Source organism: Falco cherrug, chromosome 15 (genome assembly GCF_023634085.1).
Source record: "Falco cherrug isolate bFalChe1 chromosome 15, bFalChe1.pri, whole genome shotgun sequence".
Classification (NCBI taxonomy): Eukaryota; Metazoa; Chordata; class Aves; order Falconiformes; family Falconidae; genus Falco; species Falco cherrug.
This window is the reverse complement of record NC_073711.1, coordinates 7,964,775-7,986,570: the sequence shown is the minus strand read 5'-3', so window position 1 is coordinate 7,986,570 and position 21,796 is coordinate 7,964,775. Positions and strand designations below refer to the sequence as shown.

Here is a 21,796-nt window from a genome sequence, read left to right as displayed (position 1 = left end):
AACCAGGGAGGCAGCAGGCGGGTCCGGCACAGAGGTACTGCGCCCAGCAAAGCCAGGTGGCCCAGAGTCACGGCCACTAGCCAGGAAAAGCAACACCCTGTGCAGCCTCATGCTGGGCAGCTAATCCTGGTGAAGCACCATCACAATTAGCCACCCCCCCTCCCCAAAATAGGGCTTTTTTACCCCAAATACTGCAGTGCTGCACTTGCTGCCTTACTTGGCATCACCAAGCTCTGAAGACCTGCTGCATAGCCAAGTTAGGGAGGGGGAGCTGCACCCCGGCTTGCAGGAATATCGCCTAAAAAGTACCAGGCTCCTTCTACTCCTACATCGCCATCTGCTAGAGCCCTGCCTTCTCGGGAACAGGATTCGGAAGCAGAGAGCAGGAGCAGTGCACGCAAAAACTCGTAAACAACAAAAGCCAACATACTTTCAGGATGAACTGCCAGATTACTTTTTGACAACAAAGACAGCAGCAGCGTGGTTTTAAATCAGAACTCCAAGAGCTGGCAGCAGCTGTGCTGCAGCCATCCAGGCAGAGGCACAAACGCTTGCTCTTTTCTTCCTTGAGCAAGTCTTACCTGCCAGGGCAGCCTCTTCCTTTCCATGCTGTAGGGATGAAAATGCCTCTAACTGCACATCACCAGGATGTTCTGCTTCATCAGTAGAGGTCAGTCACTCTCTCCTCAGCACTGAGAGTATTTAAAAAGAAAACAGAACAGGAGGTGAGGAAAAAAACTAGAGGATGACATCAGACGGGAGAGACAAACACAGGCAGCATAAAAACAAAAGCAATAGCTGAGACACGACGCAACAGAGGAGACAAAATACTTCATTAGGACTGGCTTCGTGCTGAAGAATCACCAGCGGGCCTTACTGTGACAGAAACACCGCAGCATCTCTAGGCACATCTCACTTTCAGCTCTTCCAAGGTCAATTCCTAAGCTGGATGTTTTCCAGGCACGCAGCGAGCGCTCCTCCAAGGCTCACAAAGCACCGTGTCCTGTGGTGCTGCTGGTGGAAGGGCACAGGCAGAGGTCAGTCTGCTTCCCTGGCGAGGAGAGGAGCCCTCCGGCCTCCCGGCAGCGTGCGCCAGTCCTGGAGAGACGCCAGACTCACACCACGCATCGGAGCAACACCAGAAAAAGTTTACTTGTGAAGCGTCCTTGACAAGCACAGGTACGGTAAGGGAGTAGAGAAATAATTAGGCACAGACTTGATTTTGCTCAGGATTAAAGAGCTTATATTCAAAGTAAAAAAATAAGTTATATAACAGTCCCCACAAGCTACACCAGCATCTTCGAGCGTGGGTTCTGCATTTACCTCCAGTTTTTATATTTCACACTTCACCGTGGTATTTGCACATGTCAAGCAGCGCTCCAAGGTGAAAATGCACTGGAATCCTCTTAGTCTGATACACTGACAATTACGGCACATTCAGTAATTCGCAGGACGGAAGGCTCAAGGTACAAATGTATGAATAACCCTGTGCTGTTGCACTGGTTAAGGAATCTCTCTACATACATACACAGTGGAGACAAGACCTCGCTACATATACTTCTCAAGAATAAATGCAGCTTCCATACTTTCTTTTTTTTTTTTTTCTTTTTCTTTACACAGTGTGACAAATCCTGCTTTTTTCCAGAAATAAAACTTTATTTTTTTTGTCATTAATACCAGCTTTACATACAGGTTTATTTCCCCAGACTGCATTTCCTTTGCTTTTTAATTTTTATTTTTTTTTTTTAAAAAAAAAAAGGCTTTTTTTCCTCCTTCCTCTGTCAGAAGAATAAGGGAACTGTAATTTTAAATGATGTCAAATTCCTTCTCATTGGATGTGTGTTTTTGCTATTACAAAACTATTAAAATGTGAAGGAACAAGTAATATCAAAGACACATACAGTGACAGCACTACTGCTTTGGGGTTGTGCTAACATACTCGAACAGAACTTGGTCAGTTCTAAACGTCTAACAACATTTTAGAAATTATATTAACGAAGTAAAAGAATCAAACGTTAATATAATCCAACAACAAAAAAATGCAGCATCTCTTTCTTTAATTAAGTATCTAGGAAGCTCAGTCTCTGGTCAAATGGGACACTTGACCTCAGTCTGCTTGAGGCATAATGAGCTCGTAATGTCCAACCTGGCCTTCTTGCTTCAGCTGGTCTAACAGATCCTCCTTGCGCCGCTTCCTGCTTACCACCAAGTATCTGTTGTGCCCCTGCCCATGAGATTTACTTTTAAGACCATATTTTTGGGCGATCTGATGTATCTGCTTCCGCTCATCCATGGTCAGTTCTCTAGAGAAAGTCAAGTCAATGTGACTGTCTGAGCGTGCATAGTTTCGAATGATCTCTTCAATATCTCTCTTAGCGATTTTGTTCACCCTTTCAACATCAAGCCCAAGTCCTTCCCTTTTGAACTGCTCCTTCACTGAAATAGGCTCCCTAATGCCTTCACCGTCTTTCCCTAGGCCACCCCCTGTCCAACCCATTTTTCTTAAAATTTGATTCCCAATGTTGTCTTCTTTGATCTTCTGCTTGAAAGCCTCCTCTGCTGATCGACCCCGAATCTCATTTCTGGAGATGACATCTTCAACGGTGCCTTTCTTTAGGTTATTAACAACAGTTGGCTGAGTCTTTTTGAGGATTTTCACAGCTTCCTCTGCTGCCTCATGCTTGACAGATTTTTTCACTCCAACTGCTTCTGCGATGAATTCATCTTCAAGCAGCACCTTGCATTTCCATCGCATGCCAGTCATCCTTTCAAAAACGTACTCCACCGTCATCTTGTTGAACTGGGCAGTGTCATTCAGCGTACACACCGGGTTACTGGAGTTCTCATAAATCACAAGGTCCTTCAGGTCCTTCTTCCTCCCAGAGCCCCGTGATGAGCAGCCCACTTTCTGAACCTGGGTCACTTTGATGGCTGCTATATTTGACTGCATCTTCTGCAGAATTTTCAGTGCCTCCTCAGCTGCTGCGTGCTTGCTGGTCTTTTTAGTGCCAAAGCCCTCAGCGAGGCAGTGATCTTGTAGATACACTTGACACCGCCACGAGCGATTGGGCATTAATTCGTATTTATATTCAATAGACATTTTGTTGTATGAGGCAGAATTGTTAAGTATTCCTATTGCATCGCTGGCATTCTCCGTGAGGACAAAACTAGTCCAGTGTTTGTTGGTATTAGTGGAACCTTTCACGGATTCAGTCCCAGGCTGCATCGGGACACAGTCCCTGTTGGCAACTACAAACTCCTCGTGAGGTTTGAGAGCAGGAGGGAAATCTGGGCGGCTCACGCCTGCCTCACACACCACCAAGTCTTCGTGATAGGTGTGCTTGAACTTCCGCTGAATGACTCTAACTTCCACAGACTTCTTCAGCAGCCTGACTGCCAGCTCTGCGGCTCGATCCCTGGATCCATTTTTGCTGCCAGCGTAACCGGTGGTCAGGTAGACATTCTGACACCGCACTTCACAAGCAAAGCCATCTGTTAGGAGCTTCTTGCTCTTGGGGAGGTCAGCAGGGGCGATTTCTTTCAGAGGAACATAAATATATTCAGGATTTGTCTTGCATGCCTGAATCGAACGTGTCAAAAGATACGTATAGTTAATTTTATCAGTCCCGGTGTTTGCATCTGGGTTAGCAAGATTTTTCCAGATAGCTGCTGACAGTTTCTCGATAAAACTCTGCTTCAGCATTATAGCTGACGGAGGGAAAGTCTCTGATGCAGACTGGACAGTTGAAGGAGAAACAGAAGCCTGCAACACGCTGCTTGTGGTAGAGTCCACACTATTCACAACCTTCTGGGCTGCTGCTGCCTGGCCTGCAAAGCCAAACCCAGCTGAGTTGGAGAGCTGGGGATCCGCCTCCCGTGCACTCGCAAACGAATTTGTACAGTTTTCAACTGGCTGTGCTATGCTGTTTGTATTTGCCTCCTGGTTCACCTCCTGCATTTGGTTGTCCAGAGAATCTTCCTTCCTGTCGTCCTTCTCAGCACTGGTGACAAAGTGTATGGGCTCAAAACGCGGTCGCACCCGGAACCTGGGGGCCATCTTTTTGGGTGGCTCAGGAATCTCTTCCGGCTCTGGACCTATGGGGTGGAAGAAAATGACAAGATCACAATACGCGCTATGACAGGGAGACAATGTTTTTGGAGAGTGATCTCCAGGAGGAGCCTGCAGGCTCTGAACACAGGATTCCCACTTCTTAGCCACAAACCAAAAGGTTTCTCTCTGAAGACATGCACAATTGGTCAAATAAGACCATTCACCCTTGTGCAGGTCGCTACAGTGGGATTTCCAGCTCCACAACTACCATACAAGAATCTCTGCATATTTAGTTGCAAGAATTTTAGGTCCGAATCACCTGGTCTGCCCTGCAACATTGCCCACTGAACCCATCCAGTCGTTTCTGCTGTTAATCCATTCAAAGCTATTAAAACAAGTAAAAACTATGGCCAATAAAGACAGAACAGAGCAGGACTGCAGCCTCAGCTCTGACTCTGCCACAGGGTTGCAGGATGATCTCAGATAAACTACATGATCTTCAGGTCTTCTCATTTGATGGAGGAACACAGTGACACTGAACCCTCATTTCCAAAACACTCAGGGCTGTTAATGACAGTGTTAATAGAAGCATATTTTCTGTAAATATAACTACCCTTGGCTGAAGGACACCAAACATGGAGAAATCTGCCCGAGCCTCAGGCGACAGCTGCAGCGGCCGGGGGGCCCCATTACACATTACTGGTAGACCTCTTGTTTCTTAACCAGAAGAAATGCCAATGAGGCAGAATATCCTGAGATGCACAGCTACTGCAGAAAATGAGAATCAAATAGCTGATAAGCAAATATGTAACATCTAAAAGATGGTTATACAAGACTTCTCATGGGAAAGATTTAGCCCACACACACTGAAGCGGTACATGTGTGTAATTTCATCAGAGGAGCAAAAGGCCACCTCGGCACCCTGGAATGAGCTGCCTAATCCACTGCCAATGTGTGCAACCATAATATAGGTCAGGCAACACATCTGTCTAGACACCACACTACCATAGCGTATTTATCACAGCCCGGTGCACTGCAGATGCAAAACCCACTTTGCATGCGGCATAAACAGGCCTTCACATTTAAATCAGGTGAGAAAGCTCTTACACATGTGTTAAATCCTTCAGTCATCAGTTTTGATAAATTATGGCAAGGTTTAAATTTCTTGCTCAGTTTGGTATTTTGATGATTGCACTGCAGCAGAATCTAAAGGCTCTCACCAGCAGAGCAGCTTTTAACGCTGTCTGTGTAACATGCAATAGGGAACCCTTCCCCTCAGCCTCAGAGCTGCTGCCTGAGAGACAGACAAAACACGGGAGAAAAGAAGTGGTTTTCTCAGTTTTGCAGCTGGCCCATGGAAGCACAGAAAGACTGCTGGGTGTCAAAATCAGGGAGGAAACTTTGGCAGAGCTAGGGATTATATCCAAGCCTAGAGGAGTCCTGTGCTTTCTGACCATTTGTCCTTTAAACAGCCAAACTACTGGTACTGCCTCACAAAGCAAGGGCCTGTCCGCTCACACCCACAACCTGCACACATCAACAATTCCCCCACCCCTCCCGCCCAAGAGAGGGGCGGAAAGCTCCAAAGGTGCAGGAGAGGAGGCAGCGGATGGAGCCACTGAACCACCAGCCCCTCTGCCTGCTGCATTTCCTCCACTGGAAAAGCTACAGCTGGAACACTGACCCCTGAGAGCAGGGGACTGGGCTGACATATGCAGGTCTCTTCGAGGCCCAGCAGGGAGAAAAAAAAAAACCCAACAAAGAAATAAATTAATGTCCCTGCAATGCTCCAGGCAGGTCATAAGTCAAAAAGCTAAACCCCATGTCTCCATGCACATGTACAGTCCCTTCTCAGGTCAGAACATTGCTCCTCACCACAGTGAAGAAGGGCATAGATTCAATTCCCTTGAACTGAAATTACATAGATTCATTTCCCTAACACTATCACTAGGAAAAATCAACCACCTGGTAATTTCAATGAAAAACTACATTTTCTTAAGTAAAAACGGAACTCTGCATGACTTATGTACACCCCACAAATGGCAGAGGAGGGGAAGCAACTGCAGTCTAGCAGAGTACATCATGGTTACTGCTTTTCAGTTTGCCATGCTGGCTCTCTCGGAGGTGGCCCCATGGCACACCACTCTCCCCATGCTCCCACAAATGCTCACCAAACAGTGACAGGGAAGAGTATCTCCTTTGACACACAGGCGGATATACTCACTGTCAGACAGAGAGCGGTGTCTTTTCAGCTTCCTGCTAGGGACCAACTCGTACGTCCTCATTTCCCCAATATCAATGCCTTCGGCCATCTTGAGAACCTTCTCCATGACCTGCAAGCCATATCTGTGTGGATTCAACAGCAAACCACTTTAGAACTGGTCCCACAGCAACACACACACAAGCTTTTATTATGCAAAACAAGAACTAAAGCTGCCTGAGACATAGTACTTGATGCAAGGGAGACACTCCCCCTATTTTGCCGGAATATTATCACGGAACCGACCACGGGCCCCAGGCTAGCTCAGCACTGGCAGAGAGCCGGCACACCAACTAACAAGCTACCTGGCTCCAAGTGAACACATTTGCGAATAACAAACCATAAAGCCACCAAACTGACAGTGTTTTAAACTTAAATACATTATCTGTCAAAACACAACATTTGGCAGAGTTACTAGAAACACTAAGGAATGCAGGGGTGTGGAGGAGTCGTCGTCTCCGTGGGCATCAGAGCATCAGTAAACACCGGAGCGACTGACTGGCACGGAAGTCTTGTCTGGGTCAGCAGCCACAGACTGCACGTCACCAATACTGACGCTGCAGATGTCAGATGACAAAGGCACTGCTCAGCCTTTATCGACCACTCTTTGAAAAGTCGTACTAATTTCTAGCTTGGTAGCTGTAACTGAAACGTTCCAAATCTCTGAGCCACGACAGACGTGAGGTGGCTGTATCGAGCTCTGTGCAAACCCTGACCTTGCTGCAGCATGCCTGCAGTTCCACACAGGCAGGACACGCACTGTACGACCCCATCCCTCTTGGCCTCACAACCCTGACCATCTCAGTTTTCCACCACTCTGGGAATCTGTCACATCAAGCCGTGTGCACGCTGAAGCTGAACAAGAAAAAAACCCAAACTTTTCTAAGCAAGGAGAACTTACAAACATGGCCTGAAACTAGCCTCTGACAGCTTCACACTGTGGTTCACAAAGAAGAAAAAGCAATCTTGCACCTGCTGTGTGGTCTGCTCACCTTCAAAAGGCAAAAAACATCAGGTCACTGCCCATGGACAGGAGTCCACAACTGTCCCAGCAGCTAAAGTTGCAGTAACTTACATGAGCTTTTAAATACTGCTGTTCCAAGGGCTCTGGAAATGTACTCACGCTCCACTCAAGAAATGCCCTTCCTGTTCCTGATTTAGAGGGCCAGGCAGAAATAAGATCCATTTAAATACTAGCAGAGAACTCCGAATACACACTACTGTGGTCCCTGCTTCATCTGAAGGTACACAGCACAGCTCAGCCCCCAGCAGCGAGGCAGTGGAACCCTACATGGGAAGAAAATACCAAGAGGGATCAAAGGGTGCCCGATGGTGGCAATACCCTCATTCTCCCACAGCCAGAAGGGAGCGGGGCAGGAATCTCTATTCCTCTCCCTGGCTTACAGAGAGAAGAATACATTACCTGTGATGGGAACATGAAGGACAATACCCTTTTCCAGCAGGGTGCAAGAACAGCATTAGATTTGACGTGAGCGTGCCACTCTTCTTCCCAAAAGATGGAGATACCTGGGGCTCAGATTTCTGCATGGGGGAACATCGACCAGTCCCAACGTGTTTGTCTAACCTGGCCTTAGACATCTCAGGTTGTGGTGACTGCACATGGAGGCGGAGGAACCCTATTCTTCCAATGCCTAAAAGTCTCCTGGGCGTAACTTAAATGTTACCTCTTATCCTCATCCCTCTAGCTCCGGAGCACAATGCTCCCTGCTTCCCCCCTCTCCATTTTGCAGCCACTTTTAACACACCTGATGACACAAGGCATCTTCTCTCATCCATCCCTAAGCTAAATGGATCCTGTTACTGAACGCCTTCCTCACAGACCATGTTTTCTAAGCTTTCTGGACATTTTCCATGTCATCCCCCAGCAGAACACACCTTCACGTTTCATCAGCAAAGACTGTAATGAACAGACTGCCTTCAACTAGCACATGCTCAACATTTTAAAAAAAAACCACAAACCAAACCAAGCCAAACAAACCAAAAGCCAACCCAATGAACTCAAACCAACAAAAACTCCCCAAACTTTGAAGTTATTCACTTGATACAGCAACAACAGCTCTCCCCAAGCAGCAAAAAGCAGTTCCAGAGCAAGCTGTGGGTCTCCTCCCTTCCCCAGACAAATCTTAAGTAAAGCTGCCAAGTGCTCTGTAACAGCGCAGCTGTTCACGTGCCAGTGTAGTGCATTCACATTCATGCACAACACAAGGTTTGAGGACACATCCTCGCTGATAATGGCTCTGCACCGCATCGTGCCTAAATCTATTGCTCACGTTTCCCCTGAGAGCTGCAGATAGAGATGTTCATCAGGGAAAGTACATGTGCTTACAGGCTTAAGTTGCATCATTTTTTAGGATTTGAGATCTTGGCACACAGTTCTTCACTTCTGTCATCAGCCCCCCCGTAACTATATTATTGCATAGATTCCCAAAAGCACTGTCGCAAAGACAGTGTGCCATTAAGACAGCACATAAACACATTAAGATGAGCTGATGGACCAAAGAGACTATAAAGCTTAAGAAGATACGCTCAATTTTAACATACTACTCAGGCTTTTGAACGTGAAGCTGTTCTAAAACTATGTTCAATTTTGGTACTTGGATTTGAAAGAAAGAAGAAAACATGCAGGTCTACATTTAAAGTCATTGGCGTGGCTGTGTACAAATAACACAAAATCCTGCCCAACAAGGCTTCAGGACAGTAACGTTAATACAAGTCAAACTACATGCCCTTTAGTGTTTACAAGCTCCTCCGTCCCTGCACAGTTTGCTGAAGTTAGTCGTTAGGCAGTTGCCTCTGTCTTTAAAGCCTTATGTCCAGTTAAAAATAATCACAACATCAGTAGTGGCAGTTGGGAAGGAGTGACGTTCCTACAGATCTCTGCAACCTTGCTAGTGGTGACAGCACGGTGGTTTCTGCGCATTAGCAGTAACCCTGGTGAAGGAAAACCTCTTCTCTCAGAAAAACTGAGCTTTAAGGGGACTGAATAGGCTGCCGGAGGTTTGGAGGGCCACGTTCACTGAAATTACAAAGCACAATACCACACGCTTAACGAGTCTTCAGGGGTGGGACATCAGGAACTACTTTCAAAACACATCTATAGACTTTCTCAGCAGCTTGCTCCCCTCCACATACGCATGTTGGAGCCAAGAAAACTACCCGGGCACCGAAGCTCTGCTCCAGCCCCTTCCGCCGTCACTGCAGAAGCCGGCTGGGGCCCAGGCTGAGCCGAGCAGCCCCGGGCCACGACGGGAGCCGGAACCGCTTCTCCTCGCCCGGCCCCGGCTTCAAACTCCTACCGCACCTCCGGGCAGCGGGACAGGCCGCCCCAGGCCTGGGGGGTCCCGCGGAGCCGGGCTGGCACCCCGGGGCCCACACGCCCGGCAGGCAGCGGGGCCCGCCACAGCCACCCCGGGCGGCCGCCTCAGGGCCCGGGCCCACCTCAGGGCCTCCCCCGCGGCCCCGGGCCCACCTCAGGGCCTGCCCCCGGCCCCACCGTGGCTGCCGAGCCGCCCCCCGGCGGCAGCCCGGTGCCGGTGCCGTCCCGCCGGGCCTCACCTGCAGCCCATGAAGATGTGGTTGGTCCAGAGGACGGAGAGCGAGAGCAGCTGGTCGATGGCGGCGCCGGGGTAGCCGTGGAGGTGGCGGAGGATGAAGCGGCGGCGCAGCCCCCATTGCCGCTCGGTCTCGTTGTACTGCCGCCACTGCTCCAGCACCGACTCGGGCACCTGCTCCGGCGGCGGCATGGCGGGCGGCGGCTCGGCGGACGGTCCCGCCCCCGCCGGTGGGTGCCGAGCCGCCGGGCACAGGCGCTCACGGCGGCGGAAGCGGCCCGGGCGTGCCGGAGGGAACCAGGCCCCACGTGCGGACCAGGCCGCGGCTCGCCGGGGAGCGCCGCCCGCCCTCAGCCCCCCCCCCACCCCCCCCCCCCCGCCACTCGGCCCAGCCCCCCCGCGCCCCCCGCCCGCCGCCGCGGCCCGGTACCCCCCGTCACCCGCGCGGAGCGGCCCGGCCGGCGCCGCGTCACGTGGCCGCGCGTCACGAGCGCCCGAGACGCCGCGAGAACACGCCGCGCCACACGCCGCCGCTGCCCCGCGCCCCCTGGCGGCTGCCGCCGGGCCGCTCAGGGCGCCGAGCGGCGGCGGGGACCGAGCCGCGGCCCCCACAGGCCGCCGGGGGAAGCGGCGGGGCGGGGAGAACGGCCCCGCCCGCCCGGCTCCGGGTGCCGCCCCAGAGGCTCCTGCTCGCCGGGCCCCGCGGTGCCGGAGCGAGAGGCCGGGTTCCCCTCGCTCTCCGCGGGGCTCGCCCCGGGCAGGCAGCGTAGCGCCGGGTGCCAGCCGCCGGCCCCGGGGCGCTGCAGGCAGCCTGGCGGGCCCGAGGTGGGGTGCCTCCCCCCGGAGAACCGCCCTTGCCACCCCCGGTGCCCACGAAGCCAGGCTGAGCCCCACGGCCCTGCGGGCACCCTCAGCCCCACACCGACCGCGCCAGCAGCAAACACGACCACACGCATGCTGCCTTTCATATTTTTTATTTAAATTTACATGAAATTTATAAAGGTATGGGGATGAACAGCGCTGGTTCCTCAGGGTTGGCGGCGTAAACCGGGCTCTGGGCCTTTGTACCGAGGCCACAGCCCCGGCATGGGGAGAGGAGATGGTGGCGGCCGGGCAGGGCCACGGGCCAGCGGGCTGAGGCGTGAGGGCTGGGGCCTGTGCGCCCGCGCCGGTCACTGTGCCTACGGTACCGGCTGCCAGCATCACCTCTCCCTCCTGATGCCACTAACTTTTTTCTAACTTCAAAGAACAAGAGGTTTCATTAGGGAAAAACCCCAACACAGTACCGCAGCCTGTTCTGTAAGGTGGTGAGACACAGGAGGACACCAATGAAAACACACAATTCTTCTTACTTTATTTCTTTGTTAAAATGATTTCGTGGCTGCCAGCAGAGCAAATTGCACCCTGTTTATATTTCCTTTGACTCTGAATGCACAGTTTCCAAACCCAATCGAACGACCGCATATTGAAAATATTCCTTAGGCTTCACACCTCATGGAAGCCCATGACATTTACATTATTAAAGACAAAATTAGAAAAAAAAATATGCCCGTAACAATGTTTGAAAATGTATTCGCTACATTGTTAGTCCAAACATCATTTCTGTTGCTCTTCAAAATCCCAGTTAAACAACCAGTTCCCCCCGTATTACCCTGTCTTGTCACACAAATTACAAGACACTTCAATTTTAGCTATCATGCAAGTCAGTAAACGAGCTTCTTCCCAATACACTAACACTGAAGATTTTTTCCCCCCCTCCCCAGACATAACACCCTTAAACTCTTCTAGAAGTGGCAGTCTTCTCCCTCAGACCCAGTGCAGCTGGCGAAGACAGATTAAAAAAAGCTACAGAGAGAGAAAAGGGGAAAAAAGAGAAAAAAACAGAAGATTAGCAAAAAAGAGAAAGACATTCAAAAAGCAAGAAAAAGAGATGCAACATGAAAACAGCTGACAGAGGAGAGATGGAACCTCCTTATGGTAGCTCAAGTACTTCAAGGAAATCACACAAGTAAAAACTTTTTCCCTTTAAAGTCTTTAAAAAGACTTTATGTAACTTTAAGTAACGTTCTAGTAAGGCAAACGTTCAGGAAGAACAGCTAGTGACCTGCAGTTTCTTAAAAAAAAAAAAAAAGCCACATTAAATGGTTCTTTTAGCAGATATCTAGAAATCACTGACAGACTGACACCGACTGGTTTTGGCAGCAAGCCAACATTTGACAGCAAGTCAAAACTTGTAGCAAATACTTGTAGTAAATACTCGAAGTATTATTGAATAGTAAATACATTATTTTCATTTGCTTAAAAATACCCCACAAAAACAAACCCACAAAACAGTCAAAGATTTTTAGGGGAAATAAAATTGTATTTACGGCAAAACAGAATACCTGAGAATATACATGGCGATCAAGAGTTTTAACTGCCTTGGCTGCCAGAAACAGAGGCCAGGCTGTTGCGTGATCGGGGCTACTGCGTAAAGTTTGCTGCCGCCGCAAGCAGCGAGCCAGACTAACGCATCGTATGCAGAAACCACTCATGAGGCTTCAGCATCATCCAGACTACCTTTCAAGTAAAACTCCCAGCAGTGCCTTGCGCTAAAATCAGCATTACCTATCACGGCTAGGTCTGAGGTATGCTCATCTTCCAAAAACCCAGGGTTTGCAGGGTTTTTGTTGAAACTATTTGGCAGCATGCATCCTGATCTTTCAGCAGGGTCAGGACGTGTGGATGCACCCACATACAGAGAACTTAGCCTGCACACAGTGTGACTGAAGGATCAGGGTCACAACAAGCAAGTCTGAAATGGAAATGAGGATTAAATGCTAGTCTTCAGGTAGCATGAATTAGCAAAATAAAAAATAAAAGCAAATAAAAAAAGACAGATGCTGTATTGAAAATTACATCAAGTATAAAGAGAAAAGAGGGGTTTTTTTATCTCTCAACTATGTGCTAATTAAACTAAGGTGGTGTCATCATTCTAACGTCACCAATAAATACATTTAAGCTGTGTTGTTATTTTGCCAGCAAAAATAACTCACAGAACTTATTTCCACATCCCTTATTTATCTGGGTGAAGAGGGACCAGGAGAAAGGGAAATCCATTAATTGTAGGGGGAAGTTAAAAAAAAAAAAGGGGGGTAGGATTTAATGTTGCTGCATCCAAAACCTTGTTAGGACTAATTTTACATTGTTTAATAAAAGCAATAACCACCAGTACATAGTAAAGACAGAATCACAATGAGGATATAGAAGAGAGCAAGGGTAACACCATGGAAAGGTCACAGCTGAAATGCTGTCACGCTTTATTAGACCCTCCGATTTAACAAGTAAATGAAGGTCCATTCCAGCCCATTGTATTCAGGGGTAACTACTCAGTACAGAGCCATGGGTTACTGTAAAAGAAGGGCAAAGAAAACAAAAAACAAAAGAAGTAAATGTTAACCAGAATTCACTGTCTGATGAAGTCTTTATTTAAAAACAAAACTCATCCAGAAATACACAGAGAAGACACCTACAGGCAAACCACAGTTGCACTTGGCCAGAGTGAACTCCTGGCCCCCGTGAGCAAAACACCCTCCTTCTCAGTGCAAATCTTGCATTAAAACAAGGCTTTTGCTGAACAGAAAATACGAGAAGCAACCTGCCAGCACCTGCAAACTTCTAAACAGATGCCAAATAAAAAAAAAATTAAGGTAATACTTTTTGCATTAAAACCAGAAATTGTTGGAATCACTGAGAAGAAAGTAAACGAAACATCATCATCATCTTTCTTCACAAACACTGATATGTACAGCAAGGTGACCAGCTTTCCCTGAGATTGGATCCAGGATGTGCATCCAGGCCAGCACACTGAGAGGGAGACAAGGCAAGAGATCCTTCGTGACCCCTGCAGCATTCAGAGAACACTTAGTTGCAAACCGTGGATCCAAGTTTGAGAATCCCCCAGGCCTGGGGACTAGAGGTCTGGACTCAGGCCCACGCCTGCGAGGATGTCAAGTTTTTTTGCAAAAAGTCCTTTAAAATTGAGTCACACATGGCGGCACAGGATGGTAATGAGGAGTTAGATACAGCAAATTAATAAGGGGAGAGAGGGCAGCTGGCCTCTTGAGACAGCACGTCCCACCCCACGGCAGCATCGGGTGGCATTCAGAGCGGTCCCACGACAGGGGCTAAATGCACACCAACAAGCAGCCGCGCTCTCTTACCATGCAGCCCTCGCACAAAACGGAGGGAGAGACAAAAAGCCGAGCAATTTTGAAGAGGGGATGCTAGCCCTACGAGCGCTCGGCAGCCTGCTACTGCCCAAAGGGGAAGAGATATCAGCCATGAGCACCTCTTGCCAGTTCCACGTAGGCTGTTGCCGAGCTCTTCGCCAGAACAACCATAACCCAGAACAGCCAAGGGTGCGGACTCTCGCTTAAAACAAAACGGTGAGCGCAGGAAGGGAGCAATGAGTAAAGGTGAGCAAACAGGCACAATGGCATAGCTGCGTGTTAACCGAATGTGGGGGCATTCGCTTCTGGTGTGAAGGGAAAGGTTCTACAGGAAACCTGAACTGAAAATGAAAGAAAAAGGCAGATTAATGGTTTTATGGATTAATGACAAAAACCAAAATAAGAATAAAAATGTTTCCTAACACACACACAAAAAGGAAATGTTGCTCAGTGTTAATAAGGTTTAATTTGATTACAAAACATGCTTTATGCAGTCACAGGCATACACACACACACTCAGCAGTGGGATGAAGCAAATTTATTTTCTAAAACAATCCTTTCACAGTGCTGTAAGCTACAGGACTCATCAACTGTGACTTGTTTGTATCCTTGCAAAACAGTGGAGCCCTGCAATACTTTATGGATCAATATGGAGAGTATTTTTCTGAATTCTGGAAAAGTACCATATATACATATTTAATTCAGCAATGACAAATGCCCATTGAAAAAGGCACTGTCTGCATTTGTATAGTGGGAACAAAGAACTTCATTGGATTCAAAGCCTGGCGTACAACAGCGTGTAGTTACGAGGGCTGCCAAAAGCAATCCAAACCCAACACAAATCAGTAATGTTCACTCTAACTGCACTTTAGCTGTGCCTTTGTACTCAGCACCAGAATGAACACTGTTATTCTTTGAGCTTATTTTTTCACTATCAGAGCCTGAGAAGCAGAGAATTGTTCTTTTCGTTGTTTTACAGTTACCATTAGCAGCAGAGACATTCATTCAACTGGACCGCTCAAGATGACAGCAAGCTCCAGTTCGAGTCAGTGCAAGACCCTTCTGAAGCTCTTCTGTTAAGTGGAACGTCCCATTGGAATCAAATTCAAATGCCTCTTACTGACAGCGTAATGTTTCCTCGCTTTTCCATTTCCCTTGGTGGAGCTAAGAGGGAAGGAATCCTGGAAACCAGCTTTTCCCTATTTAAGGGCAGACCTTAAGTTAGTTTGGACTGTACCCTGGAGAGAAAGTAAATCCTAGCTTTGTCTGCAGGGAAGGGTGGACTCAATGCTGAGGTTTTAGAGCGTTCTACAGTTAAGTGCTGCTGTTTCAACAGGTCCCTCCTCTGAGACACCTGTGCACCTCACCTGGGGTGCTGTCACCCTTGCCTTGCGTAATTAGTATTGCTGCTCTGTCAAGAAGCAAGACGTTCCTGTGGGAGCTTTCTTTTTCCTCTCACCAGAGAATCAACAGCAAATTAAAAAGGCTCAATTAAACACACTCAACCTTGCAGTAAGTAGACCACTGTCATTAGCAGCTTAACTAATAAGCCTTACCAGGATGCTGCTCTCCTGCCAGGCAGGTGCATTTCTTACGCACCTTTGTTTAAATGAGCCTTTGTTTTACAACAGATGCTGGCACTTTGCACTGCAGACACTTGCTTATGGCCAGATTTGTTCACTCTTTCAGGCAACCTTATCCATTCTACAAGCCTGCCCATGACTGTGTGGCCACCTTACATCCCTGCTCACGTGCAGCCAGAGACAGAGTTGCAGCAACTGGAGCAGAACAGACTCACAGCGTAACACCACAATCTCTGCTGCAGTGGAAACTCTCTACACCTTGGCAAAAGTCCTCAGAAACTTGGATGCTGGCCTTGTTCAGGGGCAAAGTGCTCTGGTAGGCTTCCTGGACACATCTTGAATACAACTTTCTTCTACCACTAGCCTTACCCAACTGTGGGCACATTTGGCATGACTGCCAGGAACATGGGTCTGAGTCCATCTGCTGCAACTGAACATCCAATCCATGGGCGACCCATGTGACTGTTAAAAATGTCATAAAGTCTCTCAGTCTACCTTCAGAGCCTTCATTATGTGCTAAATGCTCAGTCCATCATCTCTTGTGGTTTTGGATGATCAGCTGTAATTGGTCAGCAGGTGAATAGTGGTTTGGTTAGGTCTGGTTACTTGGCTGTAGCTTCTTTAACACCCCCTCACACATACACACACGTGTACACACACAGTTTGGTGATTCTCTGGTGCTTTGGGACAAAGGAAAAGCTCTAGGTGTGGCAAATTTTACCACCCTTCAGTATGTGAAGGGCAGGGATAGAAAACTAGTCTTGCATCTGCTTTCACCTGCACTGTAACCACAAGTTAACGCTACAACTTGGAGGGGTGGGAGGGAAGGAGGAGAAAGGAAAAAGACATTTGCATGGCTAGCTGGGTGCTATCGTCAGCACCACATCTCCATAGCAATTGTTGCCACAGTATCAACATGGCCTGTGTGATTAAAGAATATAATTTATTTCTAAGGGAGATGGAATAAGGAAAACAGAGCCAATAAAGTGCTGGAAAGGTTTAAAAGGGAGAGGACCTAATCCTTATTTTTCTACATTTCATGTCCTAATACTGAGTCCCTCTGCATTTTACTTTGCAGAATCTTTGAAGACAAACTTCACTGAACCCTTCTTTGACAAGGACCTATGTAGAAAGAGACTGGTAGAGCATGTGTAGTAAGGGTGAAAGCAGAGGAAGATAGAGAGAATACTTATAGGCTTCTGGACTTGCACAGGGTCTGCTTTTTTAGGAACTGTAACTGATCCCACTGTGAGGTCTATATTAGTTAATGACGCTTACCAGGACAATGTGCCTCATGCACCATGCAGCCAAACAGCAGCTAACTGTAAAACAGCATACATGTAAGAGCTAATAATGATGAGAATAATGTAACAACAACAACAAAAAAATGCCAAACAAAAAAAAAAAAACACCAAGTCATGATTAGTGCAAATTACAGAGCTTGGGTTTAACAGAGTCACCTGTGAAAGACAAAAGGCTAATGTACTGTCAGCCACTAGTAAACAAGATACAATTAAGCTACAGCTTGTGAAATTAATGGATTGTTAGAGATATTTATGATCTAAATACTGAAATTAGTTATTAAGGACAACTGGAGATGTTACAGAGTAAATAAAGCAGCACCATTTCTAACACAGCTATTTTCCTGGAGGAGAAAGAGGCCTCCTAGTATGTTCCCAAGCCTTACTCAAGCACTAACCTATCCCTTTCATGGAGTTTTCTGTGCCCTTAACCGACAAGGATGGTACTAACGATATTCCATATGAATGTGCTTGGTGTCAAGGAGCTCTTCTGAGATCAGAACTGCTTCTAGGAACAAGAGTGTGACTTGGGCCACTGCAACTAGTGGCTCATACTAAAGGGCATGTCCTCTCCCTTTTCTGCATTCCTGACCCTGGCTGATCTCAGGGCTGAAGTCTGCAGTCCTCAGCATGTGGATGTCTGAGGGCTCTCAGCATGAAAGAACTCAGTTGTGTGCTCCTCACACAGTCCAGGCTGGGGAGAGAGGCCTTTCCCCAGTCAGTCTCAGGCTCCTCAGTATGAAAAGATACTAAACCCCCCTGAAGGTAATTCAAAAGCGCAAATCAAAATACACAGTGGAAAAAGGAACTAACAAGCGAGAAAAGGGCAGCATGAATTGCTCATCGCAAAAGAATGTTGACACTAAAGCAGCTCCACCTCAAAACGAAAAAGACTAAACTAGGATTTCTGGTTACTGGGTTTTCCCTCTCCTGTCTCATTCGATTCCAAGCTTAACAGTCAAGGGCTATTTTCCCTGACAAACAGTCCTGTGAGCTCTCTGGGCACATGCCGTATTGTTCATATTAACAGCACTTCTCCACGTACTTAAGACTGTGTAGCGCAGGCAGGATTTACCCTGGATTTGCCCCAGGGATGTGCAGAGAGGGGATTATGGCAGTGGTAAAGAAACCAGAACCTGGTTTATCTGTGCACCACTCTTTGTACACATGCTAAGGTGGCACAGCACTGTGTTTTGGGAAACATACCACAAAGCGAGAAGAAAAGGACCTGCTGATTGCTACGTGAACGGGGAGGACTGTTTCAGCTGTACAGCTGGCTGCTCTCGACCAGCTGCAGAGCATTGGCAGCCTGGCATTGGCACTGCAGACAGCCCAGATCACAAGACCCTAACGAGGGGCCAGATCCTGTCACACTAGTCCCTGGCATGGGGAACCCCTGCTAAAGTCACGCAGGATCTTCTCACTGTTTCTGTGGAGAGCAAAAAGCTGATTTAGGGCTGGAGAAGAACACCAGCCCTAACAAGGAACTATGACCTATCCCCTAATTTTGCAGCCTTATATTTTGCACATTCCAGAATTCAAGACTATTAGTCTTGCTGAGTAATTTCCACAGTATAAGCTTTTTCCCAACCTAAACAAATAAGACTCCGAGACAGGACATGCTCCTCTCTGGGGGTAGCGGGACGTCCCTGCTATCTGCACCCTAGCCTTGGCAGCCAATACTGTTCCACTTCATTACAAGCACTGACAGACCAAGGGAGGAGCAGGGAATCTCAGGGAATAAAACCAAGTTCATCCTCTCCCATTCTGTCAGCAAACAATGAGGGAAGTGAGCACTAGTCCCTGCTCTTCAGGATGACAGCTAAAAGTAAAATGCTTCCAGCTACTAAACCTTACTACGGATTAAATCTGGCTGCAAACCTTCCCCTGGTAATGACTGGCTAGGCTGGAAGAGAGATATGAACACCCAGAAAAACAGTAAAGGAGAACCATTACCAAAAAGCAAATACCACTGGCTTAGCAACTTACTTTTTTCTTTCCTTATCTCTTTTCAGAGTTTGCGATCCTCCAGCCTGCTGAGCTTGAGATTGGAGCAATTCAGCTGCTGTCTTCCTTTGTTTAAATGCATTTACTTCATCATCCAGAGACTTCTTCTTATCCTCTAGCTTCTTTTTTTCATCCTGATGTAACTTCTTCAGGCGATCAAACTTCTCGTGTAGCTAGAGGGAAAGGAGAGAGGTGAGCAGGGCCCAGCACTACCAGACATTCTGTTCACAGGAGAAGGGAAGATGGAAGGATCCCATGAGATCTGAGCCTGCAAGACTCCCTTGGTCCCTACATTGTTTCTAGCCCCCTGAGTTGTCACTGTGTAGACAAAAGGCAGGGAACAGTCCCCTTCCACAACAGCTTACAAACCAGGCAGTGTTCTAGTGATGCACCATCGCACAGACTGACAACAGAGGATTGGGAGAGTATAATCATAAAAATAATAATAATAAAAAAAGTAAACCATTTCCAGGGGTCTCTGCCTTATTCCTCTTTAAAGGTCAGTAAATTAATGGATTTTTTACAACACTAAGGAAGTTGTATAGGTATATTTTTTATATAACAAGCTTATATGGGGGGCTGTTTCTCTCCTTGAGTTTTGCCACATTGCAACTCTCCATCAGAATCAAGACTATGGCACTTTCATGGTGCACTAGGTTGTACACTGCAAACACTGTGATCTAGTCTTGTCCCACAGGAAGAACGTGTCCCCATGTCCCCTTAATGTCACCACGACCCCAGTCAAACTTCAGATTTCTTGATAAGGAAGTCCTAAACTGTGGTCTGCAGAGAGTGCTTTGGCAGCAGCTACCTACTTTGGAGTGGATCTATCACTCACAACCGTGAAGAGACAAGTACTGCAGTCTTCACCTCTTTTTCAGCCTCCTTCAGCTCCGCTTCTTTCTCTTTGACCCTCTGGACAAACATCTGCCTCATTGCCTCTTCCTTTTTCTGCAGTTCCCCCAGAAACTCATTTCTTTTGGCTTCGTAAGTTTCTTGTAAGCTAAAAAGAAAGGAAAGTCCAGTGATATGACTTGGGACAAACTCTGCTTCCCCTGAGCCTCTGAAATCAGGCCCTCACCATGAATATTGCTTGCCCGCAGCACTTTTCCTACTCACCCACACGTGCCCAAGGTCTTTTTTATCCAACTGTTTCTGGGGTCTGTAAGCTACTGCACTTTTCTGCATGTTGAATGCTGGGCAATTCAAAGAGACCAGCTGGCAACTAACACTAGTTCAGAGGGACATTGCTGTATCTCTCCAGCACAGACACTTCTACTGCTACACTTGCAGCTTCACAGTTAATCCTGCACATGCTCTCTGTGTTTTCACCTTCCCTCACTCAGCCAGCACCTTTGCTGAAGTCTGAATTAATCTGACCTGGCAGGTTTTCTTGCCGCATTGGTCTTTTACGTGTTCTCTCAAGGACACACACACGCACACACACGCAGCGCACGAACAATGCCCGTCGGGAGCTCTCCTGTCTCCTCCAGGGATCCCACCTGAAGGGTTTGCTGTCTGGATCGGTGTCCTTGAAACCCATCTCTTCCAGCTTACATCGCCGGTACAGCTCATAATGGCGTGTGTGGGTCTGTTCACGAAGGTCTTCCATGTTCACGCGAATCAACATCTCCCGCAGCTTCACAAAGTCACAGTGAGCTTCGTTCTCCACTGTAAGAAAACATGACAAAGGAGTAAGATGGGGGCAGAAACAAAGGTCTCTTCCAACACTCTCCACCTGTCTACTCCTCCAACAAGTTTAACAGCCCTTCCAAGCAGAGAAAACTGTTACTCCAGGCCTAACACAAGGGTTCAACAAAGGATAATTCCCAGTGAGATACTTAAGTCCAGCAGCCCCTTGCTTCTCTTAGGAGAGCCCACTGCCTCCCAGCAGGAGTGTCACCATTCATGCTATGAAAATCCCAGGGCTCAACTCACCCTGCACTGTGCCCCAGGGGTACTGACGAGCCTTCATCATTTTGTTTCCTATTTTCAGCTCCTCCGTGCTCCCGACCACTGCAAATGGCAAGTGAGCCTGCAACACAGTTAATGATACCTGCGTTAGTCCCTCTCCACTCTGGCTGACTCGCCAGCACACAGAGATTAGCACAGCCACTGAGCAAGACAGTCATTATGCACACACAAATCTCAGGGAGTCTAGTCACTGGCCACTAGCCCAAGACAAGGGGGGAGAAGGGAGGCTCCTTTTTGGAAACCTTGTTAGTGCTACCGCTCTATATCCTCTACCTGGCTGATCCTCCCAGCCACAGGGTCTCAGGTGAGATGAGCCAGTGCAAGACTAGCATCAGATTGACAGCTCGAACAACGTGCTACGCGGCTCTGACTGCGGTGCTGTCCCAGGGGCTTGCCGTGGCTGAGGAGAACATCTGCACAAGCACAGAAGCAATAAAAGAGGTCTTGGAGCCTTCTTGATTCCATTCCCCCACCACTCCCTCAGCTCACACTGCAGCACAAGACAACTTGCTCTGTCGGATGGTGAGATCACAGTCCCTCCTTGACCCCCAGAGTAACAGCTCTTTCCTCCCCACGTGCCTCAGCCCTGCTGAGGAAGGGCTGACCAAGTCCCTGCACCGGCTCAGCCTGCACGTCCATATGTGTGCCCAGGCCCGCGCCAGGCTGAGCTGGGAAGGACTGGGCATCCCTGGGGGCTGTGCTGAGCCTGCCCCTGCTAACACTCCGTAGTGCCTTGTGCTTCCTGCGGCTGTGTTGGGCTCGCCCTCGGCATCCCCTCTCCCAAATCCTGCAGCACTCCTTTATCAAAACTGGTTCCGAGAAACCCAACGGAGTGCC

The 21,796-nt window shown here is 48.1% G+C and overlaps 2 protein-coding genes across 8 annotated transcripts in view; both read right to left on the bottom strand.

The window, feature by feature from the left end:
* Positions 1 to 2,040: 2,040 nt before the first annotated feature.
* Positions 2,041 to 10,209, bottom strand: NKRF (NFKB repressing factor). 4 transcript variants are annotated; one of them, XM_055727241.1, is made up of 5 exons: positions 7,735 to 8,911; positions 7,435 to 7,598; positions 7,213 to 7,303; positions 6,276 to 6,397; positions 2,041 to 4,095 (listed from the first exon to the last, which is right to left on the bottom strand). In XM_055727241.1, exons 4-5 carry the CDS (start codon positions 6,379 to 6,381, stop codon positions 2,108 to 2,110), a joined length of 2,094 nt encoding a protein of 697 aa, XP_055583216.1. In that variant the 5' UTR covers positions 6,382 to 6,397; positions 7,213 to 7,303; positions 7,435 to 7,598; positions 7,735 to 8,911; the 3' UTR covers positions 2,041 to 2,107. The 4 variants fall into 4 exon arrangements, with proteins under 4 accessions (XP_055583216.1, XP_027655267.1, XP_055583215.1 ...); XM_027799466.2 differs by having other exon boundaries at positions 7,435 to 8,911; XM_055727240.1 differs by lacking the exons at positions 7,213 to 7,303; positions 7,435 to 7,598; positions 7,735 to 8,911 and adding an exon at positions 9,888 to 10,209.
* Positions 10,210 to 11,212: 1,003 nt separating this feature from the next.
* Positions 11,213 to 21,796, bottom strand: part of SEPTIN6 (septin 6) — a 31,722-nt gene continuing 21,138 nt past the window's right edge. The window contains exons 6-11 of one of the 4 annotated variants that reach the window (XM_055727532.1): positions 20,924 to 21,020; positions 20,488 to 20,656; positions 19,856 to 19,988; positions 18,968 to 19,158; positions 16,956 to 16,999; positions 14,295 to 14,435 (exon numbers count right to left, since the gene is read on the bottom strand). In XM_055727532.1, the coding sequence (XP_055583507.1) occupies positions 16,996 to 16,999; positions 18,968 to 19,158; positions 19,856 to 19,988; positions 20,488 to 20,656; positions 20,924 to 21,020 (594 nt within the window). In that variant the 3' untranslated portion in view covers positions 14,295 to 14,435; positions 16,956 to 16,995. Of the gene's footprint in view, positions 11,729 to 13,152; positions 13,273 to 13,327; positions 14,436 to 16,955; positions 17,000 to 18,967; positions 19,159 to 19,855; positions 19,989 to 20,487; positions 20,657 to 20,923; positions 21,021 to 21,796 lie in introns of those variants that run through there. The other 3 variants (XM_055727531.1, XM_055727529.1, XM_055727530.1) reach the window with 3 other exon arrangements.

Coding starts and splice junctions, on each gene's coding strand:
- NKRF (XM_055727240.1), bottom strand. CDS start 10,075: ATGCCGCCGCCGGAGCAGGTGCCCGAGTCGGTGCTGGAGCAGTGGCGG. Junction 6,398..9,887: donor CACATCTTCATGGGCTGCAG/GTGAGGCCCGGC, acceptor GAATCCACACAG/ATATGGCTTGCAGGTCATGG. Junction 4,096..6,275: donor ACACCGCTCTCTGTCTGACA/GTGAGTATATCC, acceptor TCCACCCCATAG/GTCCAGAGCCGGAAGAGATT.